This window comes from Salarias fasciatus, chromosome 8, assembly GCF_902148845.1.
Source record: "Salarias fasciatus chromosome 8, fSalaFa1.1, whole genome shotgun sequence".
NCBI classification, from domain to species: domain Eukaryota; kingdom Metazoa; phylum Chordata; class Actinopteri; order Blenniiformes; family Blenniidae; genus Salarias; species Salarias fasciatus.
The window spans coordinates 11,439,102-11,460,156 of NC_043752.1; the positions used below are offsets into that span (position 1 = coordinate 11,439,102).

Here is a 21,055-nt window from a genome sequence, read left to right on the forward strand (position 1 = left end):
ACAGAAATCCTTCAAATGGGGTGTTTTCTATTATTAGGCGAATATGCAAACGGCTGCATCAGCTCTGTGATGAAGACTTAAAATGATTCAAATATGTTGAAACAGCACTTTTGAACTATTTTAATCACCAAAAGGAAGTAAAACCTCTTACCACAGAACATTTCTGTCTGATATATAAAAAAAACATGATTGTGTGAGTAATTTCACTACTTATTCAAAGTTAAAGTTTAACTGATTGTTTGGTTTTCTAACTGATGTTGCATCCTCTCTACTTGTAGTTAATTCGTGTCAGTAGTACAATGGGCTTGTGTCAAACAAAAAGTGTGAGTGCTCTGACCCCTCCTACACCGGGGTTCCTCTGCTATGGGTTTGAGCTGCCACTAAATATTTCATCATTTTATCTGCAACACCTCCCTTTTGCAACCTTCCTTTCCTACATTCAGCTGAGCGGCCATCCTCAGACCGTTTCAGCGATCCTCCAGAACACACAACCGTTCTCTTGATTGTACATGGAAACAACACAATGGTGTGGATAATTATTTCTACACTGTTCATGACAGGTAAGACAAGTCAGCGATTATGACTTAAGTGATTTATTACCCACTTTTTTTCCTTTTGACATTATTTTGGCTTTAAACTGTGCTTCTGTTACATAGATGAAAAACACTGACATGCTCTCAAATATCAAAATAAAATTGATTTAATTAAAAAAAATAATTTATTTTTAATGAAATGATAGTTATTTTTCCCATATTTATTTATCTGTAAATAATTTCTTCTTCTTGTGTTGTCATCATCTGACTGCAGTAGAAATAAGTTAGTGGTTTGAATTTACAAGGTCTTTGGCACTAACTGTTCTTGGAGTCATATATGCAACAACAACTATTTTATGAAGAGAGACGCAGAAAAGGATCATGGGATTGTTGTGAATTCTTGTCAAATGTGCTTGCATGTCTTTTTGCTACAGGTTGTGAAAGTAAAACTGTGATATTTTGTTAAAATCAACTCTTGAAAATGTTCAGGAAATGCAAAAGTGACTCAAGGTCTGAATGAGATGTTAAGTTACAAGGCTCCCATTTCAACTGTTTCAGTTACACAAAGAGATTCGCCATTAATTCTCCTCTTACAACATCTCTTAGCTTGTCAGCCAAGAAAAACAGTGTCATATGTTGGTTATTTTTAGAAAATGACAAGAAGGATATGGTTAAAAGGGGGCGGCAAAAAAGATGCCACAAAAATGAGTCAATCAGGAAATGCCATGCAAATGCTCCTTTACTGTCTTCCTCTCTGTCAAAATAAAGAAAAATGTTTTTTATTTGTGATTTTAGGGTAGTATCCTTGTTTAGAGTTTGACAAATAATCCATAAACCCTCAAGTTTCAAATGATGAAATGCTTCCAGATCCAAGGTCAGGCCTCGGAAATATCTGAATGTAGCGCCCTCTGGTGGCTCAAACGTGGAATTGAAGTTACCACCTGAACCCACTCCAGTCAGTCTGTTCCTCATTGGAGGGCCACACAGGGTGTCGTGCTTTAACAGCCCCACTCATCGCCCCCACATCGTCTCGAACATGACAGGAAGCATTGAGCAGATGTTCTCCTGCTGTCACTTCATTATGTTTTTGATTTAGCATCAGGATTTCAGAAGAAACGGGAATAAATGTGGAAATGAGTGAATGTGAACTTTGCCTGACGAAGCGTTGGTTCTGCTTGGTTCCTCAGTGTTTAAAGCTGCACTCTGTTTCAATATCGATCCTGTGGCCTGGCGATCCCTGCAGAGTCCCGCTGCAGGGTTTGGCTACCAGGTTGTGCAGAGAAAATCAGAGTGAGTGGAATCGCTGTGTTGTAAGAAAAAAAGCTTGTTCTCAACATGGTGAAAGTGTGAATTTCATGTGACAGACCGGCTCTCTGAGATGTTTGTTGGCTGTGTTTTCCTAGTCTGCTGGTCAGTGCTCCACTCGAACAGCATGGTACAAACAGAAGGGGACGGATATACAGCTGCGGCGCCACAGCCTGTACACCTCTCCCTGCTCCCGGTGACTGTTTCTTTTCTCTTTTTTAACATGTGCACAAATTCATGAACACGACACTTCTTCAAATATCAGATACTATATTCATCTTATCACTGAAAGGGGGGAAGTGTTTTGCTTCTCAAGGTTTAAAGGAAGTAAATGACAGATTTGTTGCTAACAGAAAGTGTTTGTTTTTTCAACCACAGCTCCGCAGTTTGCAGTCAACATGTCCCTCGGGTTGTCAATGACAACTGATCCTGCCACAAGTAACACAATGGTGAGTGGGCTTCCTGCGTCTCGCTGACGTCTCTGTAGTCTCGTTTTATCGATAACATTGAGCTTGAATCATCCTCGTGTGCAGAGTTTGACCTCGTCTCATTGTAGGTATGTGGTCCAACGATTCCTAAGGACTGCAAGAGCATCACCATGTACAACGGCGCCTGCTTTCAGCTGGACTCTCGAAATGTTTTTGAGCCTCCTGTTCCTTCCTCTCATGAAGGTCAAGCAGCTCAGTGTCATAGAAAAAGCCATAGCTGTCACAATCATTTTAAAAAGAAGATACTAGAACATTTTTTTTAGTCTATATAGGTGTAGAAATAACTGTTAAAACATTATATTCTGTGTTTTAAGTGGAGGATAATGTTGCAGCCATATTACATCCTTGAAGTTTTGCAACATATTATTAAGACACATTTTAATGGTTCTTCCTTTATCCGTCGATTGTTTCAGACTGCCAGGGAAAAGTAGACATTTCCTTTGTGCTGGATGGCTCCGGCAGTGTATCCCCTCAAGATTTTGGAACAATGAAGGGGTTCGTGAAACAACTGGTTGACTTATTTGGTTCAGAAGGCACACAGGTACATGGTGCCACCACCATCCCACCCACAGCACAGACACAGCTTACAAGTCATCGAAATGAAACATGATGGATAAGTATTTCACTGACACATTTGCCCCCTTCTTTCAGTATTCTGTGGCAGAGTTTTCTGCCATTACCATGATCTATTATTACTTTAATGATTTTTTCCAACGTGGAAACTGGAGGCAGAACATTGACAGAATACCACAACAAGGAGGAGGAACTAGGACAGCTCGAGCTATCCAAGATGTTGTGTAAGTAATGTCCAGGTAATATTGTTGCTTGTTGATTTTTGGTTGAATGTGTGTGTGTGTGTGTGTGTGTGTGTGTGTGTGTGTGTGTGTGTGTGTGTGTGTGTGTGTGTGTGTGTGTGTGTGTGTGTTTGTGTGAAAAGCCAAGGGTTTTCAACACTGTTTGAATCAGAACTTTTGAATTTCAACAGTTTGCATGTTTAATTAGATGAATATCTAAGTGTTTCTGAATGTCCCTGTGAGGCAGTGGTGTGCTTTTGTTATTGTCCAAATAAACGCAAGGTTAGATGAACTATGTTTTTAGGGTTTTTCTCAAAAATTGCACATACAGTATATTTGGAATCCTGACATGAAGAGATTAATAAATGTAAAAGTGTTTCCTGTGATGATGACAAAAGTATGACTGAAATAAGGATAATGTTTCTGAACAACCCTGTTCTGAAATGTGATTTTTCATTCATCAGCGATTCCGTTTTCACGCCATCAAAAGGTTCTCGAGACAATGTGAAGAAGGTCATGATCGTGATCACGGATGGAGAATCACAGGATGGTTACAATCTGGCTCAAGCAGTAAATTCAGCTGCTCGGAAAAATATTATTCGATTTGCCATTGGGGTAAGTATCTTGTCTGCTGAGCATATGAAATATGTAAGAAAATAAAGGCTCAGTGATGATGCTTGTTTTGAAACAACCATTTATTCATGTCTAGTGTTAACATGACTGATGGAGACCTGTGTACACAGGGCAGATACCTTTTACTTGTGAAATAAAAAAAAAAAAAAAATTATGTCCACTGATACAATTTCAATTTTCTTTCTTTTAAATGACCTTAGGTGGGGAATGCATTCAGAAGGACCCAGGCAAAACAGGAACTGGATACTATTGCTTCATATCCCCCAGACGACCATGTGTTTCGAGTGGATAACTTCAACGCCCTTCAGAAAATACAAGAGAATTTGAGAGACAAGATCTTCTCCATCGAAGGTACATGCGCACTCAAACGTGCTTACACACACACACACACACACACACATGCATGACTATCTCTTCTTCATCTCGTGATTTCTTGTTGCAGGATCCCAGTCTGGTGGACAGTCGCTGAAAATGGAAATGGCTCAAGAAGGATTTAGAGCAGCTTATGTTCCTGGGGTAATTGTAATAACCAGAAATGAACAGATTCTTCAAGAATCACACACGCCTCTGTGTCGACATTTACAGTTTCTAAAAGGTTATGTTTGCCTGTCGTGCCAGGTATACTGTAAGCATAAGCATTGCTCCTGATGCTCCTTTTGTCTTCTGTATCTTCATATTTATTATTTATTACTGTTGCATGTGCAAAATTGCACTGAAGGAGTCAAATGAGGGTGTCTCAAAGAAAGAGGATAAAAAAAATACATAAAAGCAGATAGGTACACAGTTAAACTCAGCTGTTATTCTGAGTGCATGGTGCTTTCAGCCTTTACATTTTCTGCGCTTCGGTCCACATTGCAGGGGTTTCAGTTGGCTGTTGTCGGTGCAAACCAGTGGAAGGGAGGCTACATGTCGTACACACAAAATCGTCAGCTGAAGAACACATACGAGCCTCAGTCCATGGAGCCGGACAGTTATCTTGGTAAGAATCAGCTCCATTTGGTGAAAGGACTTTGGTGGAAGTCAACATTTTTACTTAGGTATAAGTAAAAAAAAACAAAAAAAAAACAGGGAGAGTTTCTCAAATGTTCTCAATTATGAAAGAGAATGAACGTCTATCTACTGTATATTGATGCACAATACCTTCTTTAAGGCACAATAACCTGTAGCTACACATATTCATCTTCATTCCCTTGAATCTCAGGTTACTCCATGGCGGTTGCTAGAATCAACGGGGACTCACTGACCATCGTTGGCGCTCCCAGATACCAACACAGAGGAATTGTAATGACTGTCCACAACGAAAACACGATGCAGAAAATTGATCCTTTTCCATGGCAGGTATGCATGAACGATTAAGATCATGAGATCTTGAAAGATATCGTGAAATCAGTCGACATGTCTTTGTGTTTTCAGACTACATAGCGTGATTTATTCTCATCTCTGTTTTCTTTACGCAGTTTCAGACCGGTGAATACTTTGGGGCAGAGGTCTGCGCCATGGACACAGACGGAAACGGCAACACCGACCTGATCCTCATATCTGCTCCCATGCACTCCGAGTCTGACAGAGAAGGACGAGTTTACGTCTGTGGCATGACTAGTCTGGTAAATATCTGTCTGTGTGCAGCAGCGTGTTGTGGATCCATTAACCAATCATGAAACACTCACCCTCGCCCTTCCATTCCCTTCACCAGAAAGTCGATTGCCATTTTAACTCTCCGTCGGTGCTAAGAGGGGAGGCGTTTGAGAAGGGGAGGTTTGGCTCCTCCGTCGCTGTCCTGCCGGATCTCGACACAAACGGATTCATGGATCTGGCCGTAGGAGCCCCTTTGGAAAATGACGGCCAAGGCAGCATCTACATATTCCAAAGTGAAGGATTAAACAGAATCGACCCAATTTACTCACAGGTCAGCAACTTTATATAAAAGAAAGATTTGATTTGACATTTGATATACGAACTCTGACATGTAGAAATGAAGCATGGATGTTGTGAATTGTTGGAAGTAACCCCACAATTGTGCTCTCTCAACTGCATTGTAGTTGAATTTCAGCCTTAAACACTAGGAACTATGGGTTTCAAGAGAGAAGATCAAAATCATAAAACAACAATGCCATATTCCGAGAGATATTTCACAGACTATAAAAATGGAGGAAGTTAAAGTTACTGCCTTTGTGGTATTTTGCATGGGGAAATGAACCTTCAAAACACAACAAGGGACTTTTTTGAGGGTAAACAAAATTACCATCAGAACTAGACCTTTCTGCAGCAGTCTGAGTCACGAAGTTCCAGTGTTGGTATGAATATTTGGGGAATGTGTGAGGGGAAAGGCCCTGCAAGTCCTCCAAAAAGGAATCTCCAAAGATATGAAAGTTCTCCAGATGGTTTTAAGTTCCAACAGTTTTTCACTGTTGGCTGAAGTCCTGATTATTGAACAGTAAGTTTCTCCATTTGCACAGAGAATCGCGGGTTCTCAAGTTCAGTCGGGACTGAAGTTCTTCGGCATGTCAATCAGTCAGCAGTCCTTCGACCGGAGCGAGGACGGCCTGCCTGACCTCGCAGTGGGTTCAAAGGGCACCGTCATCATACTCAGGTCCGTCAAGAAACCTCCCATGACATCAATCACAGTTTGAGTTGGGAAACTTATTTTTTTTCTTCATCAGCTTATTGATCACAAAAACAAAACGTGTTCTTCTGTGTTCATTCTCTGTTTCTCCAGATCAAAGCCGATTGTCATGGTAAAAGCTGACGTGACCTTCAGCCCAAACCAAATCCCGACTCAGAACGTAGTCTGCTCAAACCCATCGACGATCACGGCTAAAATCTGCTTCTTCATGAGCAGTCGCTCTGCAGTCGGCACAGGTTCTTCACACCTCCTGCTGGACCACACAGTCTTTCCCATTGCTTTTAAATTCAACGTGTGTTAATTTACACCCTCTAAATGAAATTTTGATCTATTCCAGCACGAGCAAAGATTAATTATACCTTAACACTGGATGCCACTCGAAAGGTCCCAAACAACCGAGCTTACTTCACTGAGAAACAACGAGAGAAGACCAAAACGTTTGATATTAGTTTGAATAAGGAACACTGTGAAGGCATGATATTCTCCATTCAGGTAAACCTTGAAAACCTGTTTCAATATTGTAATACTGAATGCAACAATGATGTATGTTATGTACCTTCTTCTTGCAGCCTTGTCCAGACGATGCTCTGAATGAACTGAACAACGAGCTCAGGTTCGTCTTCGAGGGTTTGCCTTCCGCCCAAAGACTCACACCGAGCCTCGCTCAGCAAGCTCAGACGACAAGCTTCTATCCTGTAAGTCATTTTTCAAACATAATAAGAAGACTTCATCTATAAGAGGTACAATAAACAGCTGCACACCTTTTCTTACTCTCCATGATTTCATGATCACCATATAATTAGCAGTTGTCACTTCAGTTTTTCTGTAACTTTCCCCGGAATTGTGAACTCAAAATATTGCTTATATCCAGCTTCACTTATTCTTCTTTTACAGATAGGATATGAGATTAACTGTGGCACTGACAACATGTGCATAGATAACTTGAGAGTGGATTTCAACTTCACCAAGTGAGTGGAAACACCACTGTCACTCTATGTGTCATTCTGTGTGTCTCTCTCATCTTTTTGCCTTCTCCTCTGTTGCTCCAGTTCATTAGACATTAGAGTGGGCATCCATGAGCTTCTGAATGTCACGGTCGCAGTGGAGAACACCGGGGAAAACTCCTACAACAGCCGCGTTCTTCTCACTTACCCAGTCGGGCTCTCTTACAGAAAGTTCACAAGTCTGCAGGTGAGAGATGAGGGGGAAGTTTGTGTCCTTTTGGCTCTCATTTGCTGCTCTCCTGATCCATGACTGAGACGGTCTGCTTGCTTTTATTTTCTGAAAAAAAAAAAAAAAAGGGAAGAATTGAATGCAACTCCGTTGACAGCGAAGGAGGCGTTTTGCGGGGAAAGACAGACTGCACAGTCGACAAGCCCATTTTCAAGAGCAACACGAAGGTTTGTCACATTGCTGCGCGGCAGGCTCGCTTTTCAGCTCTGCACAGATCTCCAAGTCAGAGAATGAAACAGCCTGAGGTCTTGGATCCGTCTCGCTTCAGGCTTTCTTCATCGTCTCCTACGGAATCGAGGCCAACAGTCAGCTGGACAGGAGCATCTTTATCACAGCCAATGCCACCAGGTACTTCCGATCTACTGAACCTGCTGCTCCGTCACATTTTGTGGGAATGAATTGAAACTCTCTCTCTCAGTGGGAATCAGAGGCACGGCTCTTCAGATCAACTCTACAAGAAGAAAGAGATTGATGTGAAGTACAGCATTTTTGTCACATTAGAAAGGTTTGTGTTGTTTTAATGAATAGCAAATGAATTCCTGAACAATTAATGATAATAAATGTGAGATGTTTCATCTAATAATGATCATATCTTCATAATATCTCCATAGCCTCCTCAGTTACAGCAATTTCACTTATGGGAAGAATGATTTGCAGAAACCAGTGGAGCAATCAGTCAAGGTAGACGGTTATATGAGTTTATAATGTGTTTGCTTTGAATTTGTCTTGATGTGACAATTCTAAATAGAATATCCATTCTCTTAGGTCACAAATGACATCAGGGCGCTGAACTTCACTGTGATCGTCAAAGTCCCAGTGAAGCTTGGTGATAAAGACATCTGGGCGAATTTGAGCAGTTTGCAGGTAAGATTTGTCGCCGACGTGGAAACCAACTTCGACGTGTGTGTGGGACGAGAGGTGTGGTAAACCGAGATAAAAACTGCTGGGTTTCAGATCCCAGACTGTGAAGTTAACGGAGAGGAAGAGCCGACGGTCACAGATTTTGTGGCTCAGATACAGAAAAGTAAGGTGGTGGTAAGTATACCCGGCAGTTTTACATTTTACTCCAAATAAATATTAGAGATGTATCTTGCGTTGCAGTAGTTCTGATGCATTGAGTCTTTTTTGAACAACCCACAGGACTGTTCTGTTGCCCGGTGCAGAGCCTTCCATTGCACCAGGTTCATGATAAGATCGGAGAGTAAAGCCTATAAAATCTCTGCCAACATGAGCTCAGAATGGATCCAGCAGGTATTGACCACAAATACTGCATCTTCTTTAAAATGTAAAATGAACTTATGATTGAAAAGTTGCATTTTACTGTTTGTTTGTCTCAGATTGGACTTCAGTCTGCCAAATTCCTCCTGATCAGCACAGCCAGCTTGAGCTACGACAGAAACCAGTACATTTTCTTTTCGACGGGATCGAACAGCAACCCTCCTGTTCACAGTGTGAGTGCAAGTGTTCTGAGAGACAAACAAAAAAATATGTTAAACATTACCAATCAGTGACCATTTGCTTTTCTTGAAAGTGGTGGAATTTCTTTAGAACTCAGAAAATAAAACATAACTCATTTGAAAGAGCAACTCATTCAGCTGCAGCTAACAGGTCAACTGAAACTTTAGTAATTGTAACTCCAGACAGAAATTGATCTATAACTTGTGACTGTCAAAACTGAGCAGCTCGATGTGAGAGTAATTTGTGACTTATGCTTTTCGCTGCGTGCCGACACAGTATTAAATTTTGTCCCATTTGTTCTCAGATTGAGGTCGAAGTCGAGGTCTATCCTGAGCCAGATTTTACTAAAGAGATAATTGGAGGAACCCTGGGAGGTCTGGCTTTCCTGGCTTTACTCACTGCTGTCCTGTATAAGGTGAGACCCCCGCTTGGACGCTTCAGTGAAGAACAGAGTCAGTTTTACAAATAATTTTACACACAGTGATTTTTTTTTATGAACAAACTAACATTTTATATTTGTTTTAATGTGTTTTTTTTTTTTTTCATTCTTAGGCTGGATTTTTCAAGAGTAAATACAAAGAAATGATCAATGCAGAAGGAGAAGAGGGTCCAGGACCTGAAGAAAGTGCACCTGCACAAGAACAAAATTGAGTTCAGATATTTACAAGGAAAAAAAAAAAAACACTGCTTGTGTTTTTCCCCAAAACCAATGCTTTTTAATGTTTGCCTGCAGCTGAGTGACAAAACATCAAAATCCATCACAGCATATGTACTGGTGTCTTTATTATTGCTGTGCTAATATTATTTTGAAGAGAACAGTGAATCAAACTTCAAAACAAGACAACACAAAATACAATCAGGATTTATTAGGAGTGATAAAATATGTAAAATCCACTATTTAATTAAAAAGTTGTTTAAATGTTTATAGCTGTATTTATTTTAAAGTATGAGCATTATTTGTTATTGTGCTGTTTCTGCATGGCTCTCATTGCAGTCTCGTTTTCTAAAATGGATCGGGTTAGTTTCTAAACAACACATGAGAGGATTTCATGTTTACCCGTGATCTCTTCATCTCTTCGGGTATGAGGTAGATCATTAGCAAAATAAACATGGTCTCCATTGTTGTAACGGCCCGTTTGAACTGACGAGAACCTATTAGCAAGACAGTTAAGGAAGTGTTGTCAAGCTTTTGTGAGGAAGTGTCTGAGGCCAGAGTTGTTGCTAAAGCCAAAATGTTGCCACATGAGGTGAATCTTTGTTCATGCTTACAGTTGACCTTTGGTCAGTCGCCGCCCTCAAAAGCAAACCGACCAATAGCATTCAACTACCAACCGCTTGGACAAACATTTCGTTCTGTAGAGAACTAAGTCATTTATACAAAAAAAAAAAAGGTCAAACATTACGCCAGTGGCACATGCAACAGCAATACAGGGTATCCTGAAAGACTGAGCAGAGGTCAATTGTTTTGCACTGTGAATGTTGTTTTTTTTTTTTTAACATCGATCACATCTGTGTGAATGTAATCCCTCTTACTATTATCAGCTTCCACATAGTGTGAATTGCCTGCATCTTCACTGTATTTTATTGAGTCTGCATTCATGAAATTGACAGGATGTCAAATAACAGGAGCCTTTCTGTTTGACTGAACAATATTTCAATCCAGATTTTGAACTGTGTGGTCAGCATCTTTTATTTTCTGCAATTGTGCAAATACTGGATGGAATAACAATATACTTGATTGTACACATGTCATCATAATATGTACTGTAAAACTTGAAAAACACAATGCAGTTTACTTTAAATACTCTTATTTACAAAAGTGAGCTTTCAGCTATACTGTTCTATATCATTTCAGCCACCGTCTATAGCAGTTTAACCAGTTACAGGGAGCGATGTACTAATTTATATATGTAAAGTATGTAATGTTGGTGCAGGTGCAATAAATGTTTCTCTTGAAAATTACATTCATTACACGATTCAGTAGTATTTATTAAATACGCAAATAAAACAATTCATTTGACTTAACAAATTTGGACAACGGCTGTACAATGTAAAGCACAGAGGCAAGACATCTCATGGAAACTGTTTTCCATTGCCAGTGCTCATCTATAGGAATGACAGCAGCACAGGATCAGCATAAAGAAGTCTGACAAAACTTCTTCACTAGTGCATTTGTTCAGTACTACCTGAGTGTTGCAGGTGCATTTCATAAATATATTGAGTGCTTAGAAAGTGTTTAGAGCTACAAATGAGAGCTACATTTCAGTGCAGTATTCAACAACTCCAAAAACACAACAGAGATTATGACAACAAGAGCATCAAGGAAATGGATGTAGTGAATGAGAGGAACAATGGAACTGAAAAGATTGGTGAATTTCCTCTTAAAGGTAAGGCAGGAGCTGGTATATTCTCAACTTCCTCCTCCAAAAATGACCCAAATCTTGACGTCTTGGCAAAGACCTGAACGTTTGTACGGACCAGCTCATCTCCATTCTGGCTTGCAACAGCAACATGGTACCACGATGCGTCTGACTTGCAAATTAGAGCGCTGCCTTGATCCACCTGCAGATATAAACACCAAACAAAGTAAAGATCCCGAAACTGACTCCTTAAAACATCTTCCCAAATCAATTGATTGATTTAAAACCTGTTGGAGGTCCAAGTTGTCCGTGCAAATGCTGTTTGGATCAGGAACATTCACGCAAGTTGCAATTTGAGTTTCAAGGTCTCGAAGAACCAAGCCAGCTGTACCAAGACAAGCACGATATTCAGTCAAACAAATACACAAAGATAATAAGAGAACAACCTCCAATTTTAACACAAACAAACAAACAAAAAACACTCACTGTTCTTTTCCTCCTGTGACCAGCCCACCACCCAACACTGAGTGCCAGCAGGAAAGCTTCTGGCATTTTCATGGTCCACACACACAGGCTGGACATAATCACTGAAGCTAACTGGCTCATCAAGCTGCAAGAGCGCAATATTGGAGCCAGACATTGTGCTTATTTTTATGTTTGTAGCACCCAATGATGTTTCAAATCCTTCAACACCTCTGAGAAGTCGCTGGCCAACAGAGACTTTCCACTCACTGATGTCTTGATTGAATCTGTCATGGAGGGAAAAAAACACCTATTATCGGGAAAAACACGACTCTGAGAGCTGTTGAGAAAAAAACATGTAAGTGCTGCTTTCATACTTACTGAGAGAAACACTCGGAAGAGGTTAGAACAAACGTTGAGGCGATTAAGGATCCGCTGCATTCATGGACACCATTTTTCTGAAGACTCACCATCCAGGGCCATGTTCCTCCAGGTACAATGCCATGATCACCGACTGCACGACTATTGATGAGAGATTTACCACAAGCTGACCATAAAATAATGAAACAACAAGGAGAGAGAGAAAAAAAAACACAAAAGAAAAAGATTAAGTTCATGTCCAAAATCAATAGATATTGTGAATATCTATCTTGAGTCTCTCACTGAATTTGGCTGCAGCACCAGTTAGCGCAGGTAAAGCTGGTGAAGTACTTGGTCTACTTGGGGACGTGGTAGGTGTTGTCATGATAACCAGAGGTGGCAGGCCAGGACAGGTGTAGCTGCTGTCAACATCTGGCCCAATGGAGTTGAACTGAACAAAGCCTGGCTTATCAGATTGGATGTGGGAGTTGATCCACTGCTGGAAACGGGACACTCTGGAGTAGACTCCTGGCAGATTGGGCCGAGCACAGCCAAATCCAAAACTGACAATTCCAGACTGGACCCAGGTCGAGCCCTGCTTGCTCACCATTGGACCTCCTGAATCTCCCTAAATGATGGACAAAACTCAGGATGATAGTCTTTTCTCTGTTGATCAGGAGATTGTTGGATTGAGCATTTTACCTGACATGAGTCTTTGCCTCCTGCCAGAACACCAGCACAGATCATGTTGTCAGTGATTGTGCCAACTCCATTCAGACAGTTACACTGCCTGTTTCCCAAAACAGGCACCTCCACTTCTTGAAGAGTTCCAGGAAATGGCAAGAACACTGAAGAAGACCATCAAAGAGAGGGCTCACACAAACCCCTCCAGAATAGGGAACACACAAGAACTAATATCAAGAAAACCTCAGAAAGATAACCAACTCGACTCACCTCCCTCTTTGACTGCACCCCAGCCGGTGACCCAGCTGTCGGTGCCATTGTTGAACACACTTTCACTTGCTGCCAGACACACTGGTCTGATGTAATCTGTGAATGTGACTGGTGAGGAGAGTCTGAGCAGAGCAATGTCGTTGTCACTGCTTCTCCTGTCATAGTCTGGATGCAAAATGATTCTGGAAACACTTATGGTCACTGCATTCGGGTTGTTTCCTTCCAAATTTTCACGGCCGAGAGAAATCATCCATCCGGATGTACTTTGACTGAAAAGAAAAGTAACAAGATAGTTTAGTTTACAAATATTGAAAAATGGACAGTAAAAAATAACTTCGACAGAGTCTACAAACAAATGTTGTAGACACTTACCTGGAGAAGCAGTGAGCAGCAGACATCACCCACTCTCTGTTGATGAGGGAACCACCACATACATGGCTGCCAAATATCTGTAGACTGACCTGCCAAGGCCAACTTCCAGGTGGAGCGTCCTCACCTCCAACTATCCTGGTGTTCATAGGAGCAATTCCACACACTGAAACCCAGAATTACAATGAAGATCAAAGATTATATATTTTCCTATCATTGAGTCAACATCCAGCTCAATATCTGGCATGACTGACTCTTTGATGAGATTCATACAACATGTTTTGCCATCATTGTACTTACATTCTGCACTTGATACAATAGGTGGAGGCGTACTTGGAGTCAATGCTGAAGGTCTAGTAGTAGGTGATTTGGTAGGTGTTGTCATGGTAACAGGAGGTGGCAGGCCAGGACAGGTGTAGTTACTGTCAACATCTGGCCCAATGGAGGTGAACTGAACAAAGCCTGGCTTATCAGATCGGATGTGGGAGTTGATCCACTGCTGGAAACGGGACACTCTGGAGTAGACTCCTGGCAGATTGGGCCGAGCACAGCCAAATCCAAAACTGACAATTCCAGACTGGACCCAGGTCGAGCCCTGCTTGCTCACCATTGGACCTCCTGAATCTCCCTAAATGATGGACAAAACTCAGGATCATACTCTTTTTTCTGTTGACCAGCAGATTGCATGTTGTATTCAGCATTTTACCTGACATGAGTCTTTGCCTCCTGCCAGAACACCAGCACAGATCATGTTGTCTGTGATTCTGCCAACTCCATTCAGACAGTTACACTGTCTGTTTCCCAAAACAGGCACCTCCACTTCTTGAAGAGTTACAGGAAATGGCAAGAACACTGAAGAAGACCATCAAAGACAGGACTTACTCAAACCCCTCCAGAGTAGGGAAAACACAATAACTACCGGTAATATGGAGGAAAACCACAGAATGATAACCAACTTGACTCACCTCCCTCTTTGAATGCACCCCAGCCGGTGACCCAGCTGTCGGTGCCATTGTTGAACACACTTTCACTTGCTGCCAGACACACTGGTCTGATGTAATCTGTGAATGTGACTGGTGAGGAGAGTCTGAGCAGAGCAATGTCGTTGTCATTGCGTCTCCTGTCATAGCCTGGATGCAAAATGATTCTGGAAACATTTCTGGAAACCTCATTTGGGTTTCTTCCTTCCAAATTTTCACGACCGAGAGAAATCATCCATCTGGCCGTACTTGTACTACAAAAAAAGAACATTGGAATTTTGAGCTGAGAAATTAACCTTATCGCATATCTCAAGCCAGCCGCCTCGATCAGGTTCTGAAAATAAATGTGTCTCACCTGGAGAAGCAGTGAGCAGCAGACATCACCCACTCTCTGTTGATGAGGGAACCACCACATACATGGCTGCCAAATCTCTGCAGACTGACTTGCCAAGGCCAACTTCCAGGTGGAGCGTCCTCACCTCCAACTATCCTGGTGTTCATAGGAGCAATTCCACATGCTGAAACACAGGATTACAAAGAAGACCAATGAGAGTATATAGTTTTCTATTATTGAGTCAACATCCAGCTCGATCTCTGGCACGACTGACTCTTTGATGACATTCATACAACATGTTTTGCCATCATTGTACTTACATTCTGCACTTGATACAGTGGGTGGAGGTGTACTTGGAGTCAATGCTGAAGGTCTAGTAGTAGGTGACTTGGTAGGTGTTGTCATGGTAACAGGAGGTGGCAGGCCAGGACAGGTGTAGAGACTGTCAACATCTGGCCCAGTGGAGTTGAACTGAACAAAGCCTGGCTTATCAGATCGGATGTGGGAGTTGATCCACTGCTGGAAACGGGACACTCTGGAGTAGACTCCTGGCAGATTGGGCCGAGCACAGCCAAATCCAAAACTGACAATTCCAGACTGGACCCAGGTCGAGCCCTGCTTGCTCACCATTGGACCTCCAGAATCTCCCTGAAGAGGCAGAGATGACACATATGAGAGAATGAACAAATCTTTTCTCCGTTGACCAGGAGATTTATACAACATTTTACCTGACATGAGTCTTTGCCTCCTGCCAGAACACCAGCACAGATCATGTTGTCTGTGATTCTGCCAACTCCATTCAGACAGTTACACTGTCTGTTTCCCAAAACAGGCACCTCCACTTCTTGAAGAGTTCCAGGAAATGGCAAGAACACTGAAGAAGACCATCAAAGAGAGGACTTACTCAAACCCCTCCAGAGTAGGGAAAACACAATAACTACCGGTAATATGGAGGAAAATCACAGAATGATAACCAACTTGACTCACCTCCCTCTTTGAATGCACCCCAGCCGGTGACCCAGCTGTCGGTGCCATTGTTGAACACACTTTCACTTGCTGCCAGACACACTGGTCTGATGTAATCTGTGAATGTGACTGGTGAGGAGAGTCTGAGCAGAGCAATGTCGTTGTCATTGCGTCTCCTGTCATAGCCTGGATGCAAAATGATTCTGGAAACATTTCTGGAAACCTCATTTGGGTTTCTTCCTTCCAAATTTTCACGACCGAGAGAAATCATCCATCTGGCCGTACTTGTACTACAAAAAAAGAACATTGGAATTTTGAGCTGAGAAATTAACCTTATCGCATATCTCAAGCCAGCCGCCTCGATCAGGTTCTGAAAATAAATGTGTCTCACCTGGAGAAGCAGTGAGCAGCAGACATCACCCACTCTCTGTTGATGAGGGAACCACCACATACATGGCTGCCAAATCTCTGCAGACTGACTTGCCAAGGCCAACTTCCAGGTGGAGCGTCCTCACCTCCAACTATCCTGGTGTTCATAGGAGCAATTCCACATGCTGAAACACAGGATTACAAAGAAGACCAATGAGAGTATATAGTTTTCTATTATTGAGTCAACATCCAGCTCGATCTCTGGCACGACTGACTCTTTGATGACATTCATACAACATGTTTTGCCATCATTGTACTTACATTCTGCACTTGATACAGTGGGTGGAGGTGTACTTGGAGTCAATGCTGAAGGTCTAGTAGTAGGTGACTTGGTAGGTGTTGTCATGGTAACAGGAGGTGGCAGGCCAGGACAGGTGTAGAGACTGTCAACATCTGGCCCAATGGAGTTGAACTGAACAAAGCCTGGCTTATCAGATCGGATGTGGGAGTTGATCCACTGCTGGAAACGGGACACTCTGGAGTAGACTCCTGGCAGATTGGGCCGAGCACAGCCAAATCCAAAACTGACAATTCCAGACTGGACCCAGGTCGAGCCCTGCTTGCTCACCATTGGACCTCCAGAATCTCCCTGAAGAGGCAGAGATGACACATATGAGAGAATGAACAAATCTTTTCTCCGTTGACCAGGAGATTTATACAACATTTTACCTGACATGAGTCTTTGCCTCCTGCCAGAACACCAGCACAGATCATGTTGTCTGTGATTCTGCCAACTCCATTCAGACAGTTACACTGTCTGTTTCCCAAAACAGGCACCTCCACTTCTTGAAGAGTTCCAGGAAATGGCAAGAACACTGAAGAAGACCATCAAAGACAGGACTTACTCAACCCCTCCAGAGTAGGGAACACACAAGAACTACCGGCAATATGGAGGAAAACCACAGAAAGATAACAAACTCGACTCACCTCCCTCTTCGAATGCACCCCAGCCGGTGACCCAGCTGTCGGTGCCATTGTTGAACACACTTTCACTTGCTGCCAGACACACTGGTCTGATGTAATCTGTGAATGTGACTGGTGAGGAGAGTCTGAGCAGAGCAATGTCGTTGTCATGGCGTCTCCTGTCATAGTCTGGATGCAAAATGATTCTGGAAACACTTATGGTCACTGCATTCGGGTTGTTTCCTTCCAAATTTTCACGGCCGAGAGAAATCATCCATCTGGCCGTACTTGTACTACAAAAAAGAAAATTGGAATTTTGAAGTTTGGGAAATTTACCTTGTCACATACCTCAACCCACTCAATCAGGTTCTGAAAATAAATGTGTCTCACCTGGAGAAACAGTGAGCAGCAGACATCACCCACTCTCTGTTGATGAGGGAACCACCACATACATGGCTGCCAAATATCTGCAGACTGACCTGCCAAGGCCAACTTCCAGGTGGAGCGTCCTCACCTCCAACTATCCTGGTGTTCATAGGAGCGATTCCACACACTGTGAAATGACAGGCCAGGATGAGGAGAAGTTGTTTGTTCATTTTTCTTGGACTTCATCAAGTCATTGTTCCTCTCAAGGGAGAAGTTACAGAAATTCAATCACTACATTCAGCTTCTGTACGGCTTATCCTGTTCAGGGTTTTGGGGTGCTCAAGCCAATCCTCAGGAAACTTAAAGGTGAGTGTAGGGTACACCCTGGACAATTCACCCGTGCAACTCAAGCCAAACACACACAGAGAGACTACCATACATATTCACATGAATACTTAGGGGCAATTTAGAGTCACCAATTTACTTCACATGCATGTTTGTGGACCATGGGAGGAAGACAGAGTGCTCAGAGGAAACTCATGTACACATGGGGAGAACATGCAAACTCCCCACAGAAAGGCCATGGCCAGCATTTGGACCCAGGTAAGTCAGGTTTTCTCTCATCACTACATCACCGTGCAACTCTAAAAGGTTTAATAACAGTTTGCATAAAATATTGCACTTGTGATATTTACATTTTGCACTTGATGTAGTTGGTGGTGACTCGGTGGTTCCGGTTGATGTTGGAGGTCTGGAAGCAGGTGTTTTGGTAGTTGTCATAGTAACAGGAGGTGGCAGGCCAGGACAGGTGTAGTTACTGTCAACATCTGGCCCAGTGGAGGTGAACTGGACAAAGCCTGGCTTATCAGATCGGATGTGGGAGTTGATCCACTGCTGGAAACGGGACACTCTGGAGTAGACTCCTGGCAGATTGGGCCGAGCACAGCCAAATCCAAAACTGACAATTCCAGACTGGACCCAGGTCGAGTCCTGCTTGCTCACCATTGGACCTCCTGAATCTCCCTAAATGATGGACAAATCTCAGGATGATAGTCCTTTCTCTGTTGACCAGCAGATCGCATGTTGTATTCAGCATTTTACCTGACATGAGTCTTTGCCTCCTGCCAGAACACCAGCACAGATCATGTTGTCTGTGATTCTGCCAACTCCATTCAGACAGTTACACTGTCTGTTTCCCAAAACAGGCACCTCCACTTCTTGAAGAGTTCCAGGAAATGGCAAGAACGCTGCAGAAGACCATCAAAGACAGGACTTACTCAAACCCCTCCAGAGTAGGGAACATACAAGAACTACCGGCAATATGGAGGAAAACCACAGAAAGATAACCAACTCGACTCACCTCCCTCTTCGAATGCACCCCAGCCGGTGACCCAGCTGTCGGTGCCATTGTTGAACACACTTTCACTTGCTGCCAGACACACTGGTCTGATGTAATCTGTGAATGTGACTGGTGAGGAGAGTCTGAGCAGAGCAATGTCATTGTCATTGCGTCTCCTGTCATAGCGTGGATGCAAAATGATTCTGGAAACATTTCTAGAAACCTCATTTGGGTTTCTCCCTTCCAAATTTTCACGACCGAGAGAAATCATCCATCTGGCCGTACTTGTACTACAAAAAAGAAAATTGGAATTTTGAAGTTTGGGAAATTTACCTTGTCACATACCTCAACCCACTCAATCAGGTTCTGAAAATAAATGTGTCTCACCTGGAGAAGCAGTGAGCAGCAGACATCACCCACTCTCTGTTGATGAGGGAACCACCACATACATGGCTGCCAAATCTCTGCAGACTGACCTGCCAAGGCCAACTTCCAGGTGGAGCGTCCTCACCTCCAACTATCCTGGTGTTCATAGGAGCGATTCCACACACTGTGAAATGACAGGCCAGGATGAGGAGAAGTTGTTTGTTCATTTTTCTTGGACTTCATCAAGTCATTGTTCCTCTCAAGGGAGAAGTTACAGAAATTCAATCACTACATTCATCTTCTGCACTGCTTATCCTGTTCGGGGTTTTGGGGTGCTCAAGCCAATCCTCAGGAAACTTAAAGGTGAGTGTAGGGTACACCCTGGACAATTCACCCGTGCAACTCAAGCCAAACACACACAGAGAGACTACCATACATATTCACATGAATACTTAGGGGCAATTTAGAGTCACCAATTTACTTCACATGCATGTTTGTGGACCATGGGAGGAAGACAGAGTGCTCAGAGGAAACTCATGTACACATGGGGAGAACATGCAAACTCCCCACAGAAAGGCCATGGCCAGCATTTGGACCCAGGTAAGTCAGGTTTTCTCTCATCACTACATCACCGTGCAACTCTAAAAGGTTTAATAACAGTTTGCATAAAATATTGCACTTGTGATATTTACATTTTGCACTTGATGTAGTTGGTGGTGACTCGGTGGTTCCGGTTGATGTTGGAGGTCTGGAAGCAGGTGTTCTGGTAGTTGTCATAGTAACAGGAGGTGGCAGGCCAGGACAGGTGTAGTTACTGTCAACATCTGGCCCAGTGGAGTTGAACTGGACAAAGCCTGGCTTATCAGATCGGATGTGGGAGTTGATCCACTGCTGGAAACGGGACACTCTGGAGTAGACTCCTGGCAGATTGGGCCGAGCACAGCCAAATCCAAAACTGACAATTCCAGACTGGACCCAGGTCGAGCCCTGCTTGCTCACCATTGGACCTCCTGAATCTCCCTAAATGACGGACAAAACTCAGGATGATAGTCCTTTCTCTGTTGACCAGCAGATCGCATGTTGTATTCAGCATTTTACCTGACATGAGTCTTTGCCTCCTGCCAGAACACCAGCACAGATCATGTTGTCAGTGATTCTGCCAACTCCATTCAGACAGTTACACTGTCTGTTTCCCAAAACAGGCACCTCCACTTCTTGAAGAGTTCCAGGAAATGGCAAGAACGCTGCAGAAGACCATCAAAGACAGGACTTACACAAACCTCTCCAGAGTAGGGAACATACAAGAACTACCGGCAATATGGAGGAAAACCACAGAACGATAACCAACTCGACTCACCTCCCTCTTCGAATGCACCCCAGCCGGTGACCCAGCTGTCGGTGCCATTGTTGAACACACTTTCACTTGCTGCCAGACACACTGGTCTGATGTAATCTGTGAATGTGACTGGTGAGGAGAGTCTGAGCAGAGCAATGTCATTGTCATTGCGTCTCCTGTCATAGCGTGGATGCAAAATGATTCTGGAAACATTTCTAGAAACCTCATTTGGGTTTCTTCCTTCCAAATTTTCACGACCGAGAGAAATCATCCATCTGGCCGTACTTGTACTACAAAAAAAGAACATTGGAATTTTGAGCTGAGAAATTAACCTTGTCGCATATCTCAAGCCAGCTGCCTCGATCAGGTTCTGAAAATAAATGTGTCTCACCTGGAGAAGCAGTGAGCAGCAGACATCACCCACTCTCTGTTGATGAGGGAACCACCACATACATGGCTGCCAA

General features: G+C 42.9%; 2 protein-coding genes across 2 annotated transcripts; one reads left to right on the forward strand and one right to left on the reverse strand.

The window, feature by feature from the left end:
• The first annotated feature begins 404 nt into the window (after positions 1–404).
• LOC115392840 (integrin alpha-M-like) lies at positions 405–10,510 on the forward strand. Its single transcript, XM_030097462.1, has 30 exons — positions 405–560; positions 1,721–1,823; positions 1,937–2,034; positions 2,217–2,287; positions 2,395–2,509; positions 2,740–2,867; positions 2,978–3,123; positions 3,585–3,735; positions 3,954–4,104; positions 4,196–4,269; positions 4,612–4,732; positions 4,955–5,091; positions 5,211–5,357; positions 5,447–5,659; positions 6,210–6,343; positions 6,470–6,612; positions 6,714–6,868; positions 6,946–7,071; positions 7,271–7,344; positions 7,426–7,567; positions 7,678–7,776; positions 7,878–7,957; positions 8,028–8,114; positions 8,221–8,290; positions 8,375–8,473; positions 8,564–8,644; positions 8,750–8,860; positions 8,947–9,060; positions 9,372–9,482; positions 9,620–10,510. The coding sequence occupies exons 1-30, from the start codon at positions 524–526 to the stop codon at positions 9,716–9,718; spliced, it is 3,417 nt and encodes a 1,138-aa protein (XP_029953322.1). The 5' UTR covers positions 405–523; the 3' UTR covers positions 9,719–10,510.
• Positions 10,511–11,607: 1,097 nt separating this feature from the next.
• LOC115393776 (uncharacterized) lies at positions 11,608–21,023 on the reverse strand. The gene is given in 27 exon segments (XM_030098882.1): positions 11,608–11,629; positions 12,360–12,411; positions 12,610–12,877; positions 12,952–13,097; positions 13,204–13,466; positions 13,576–13,738; positions 13,906–14,200; positions 14,279–14,424; positions 14,538–14,806; positions 14,908–15,070; positions 15,216–15,534; positions 15,615–15,760; positions 15,874–16,142; positions 16,244–16,406; positions 16,552–16,870; positions 16,951–17,096; positions 17,209–17,477; positions 17,575–17,740; positions 17,930–18,004; positions 18,357–18,573; positions 18,652–18,797; positions 18,902–19,179; positions 19,277–19,439; positions 19,957–20,275; positions 20,354–20,499; positions 20,613–20,881; positions 20,983–21,023. Coding segments are annotated over 27 exon segments (5,223 nt in total). The 5' UTR covers positions 21,009–21,023.
• Between the last annotated feature and the right edge of the window lie 32 nt (positions 21,024–21,055).

What these genes read in the sequence shown, in the direction of transcription:
- LOC115392840 (XM_030097462.1), top strand. Translation starts at nt 524, where the DNA reads ATGGTGTGGATAATTATTTCTACACTGTTCATGACAG. An exon ending in GGCACCGTCATCATACTCAG is followed by an intron (nt 6,344 to 6,469) that starts GTCCGTCAAGAA and finishes CTGTTTCTCCAG; the next exon opens with ATCAAAGCCGATTGTCATGG. An exon ending in TACAGAAAAGTAAGGTGGTG is followed by an intron (nt 8,645 to 8,749) that starts GTAAGTATACCC and finishes AACAACCCACAG; the next exon opens with GACTGTTCTGTTGCCCGGTG.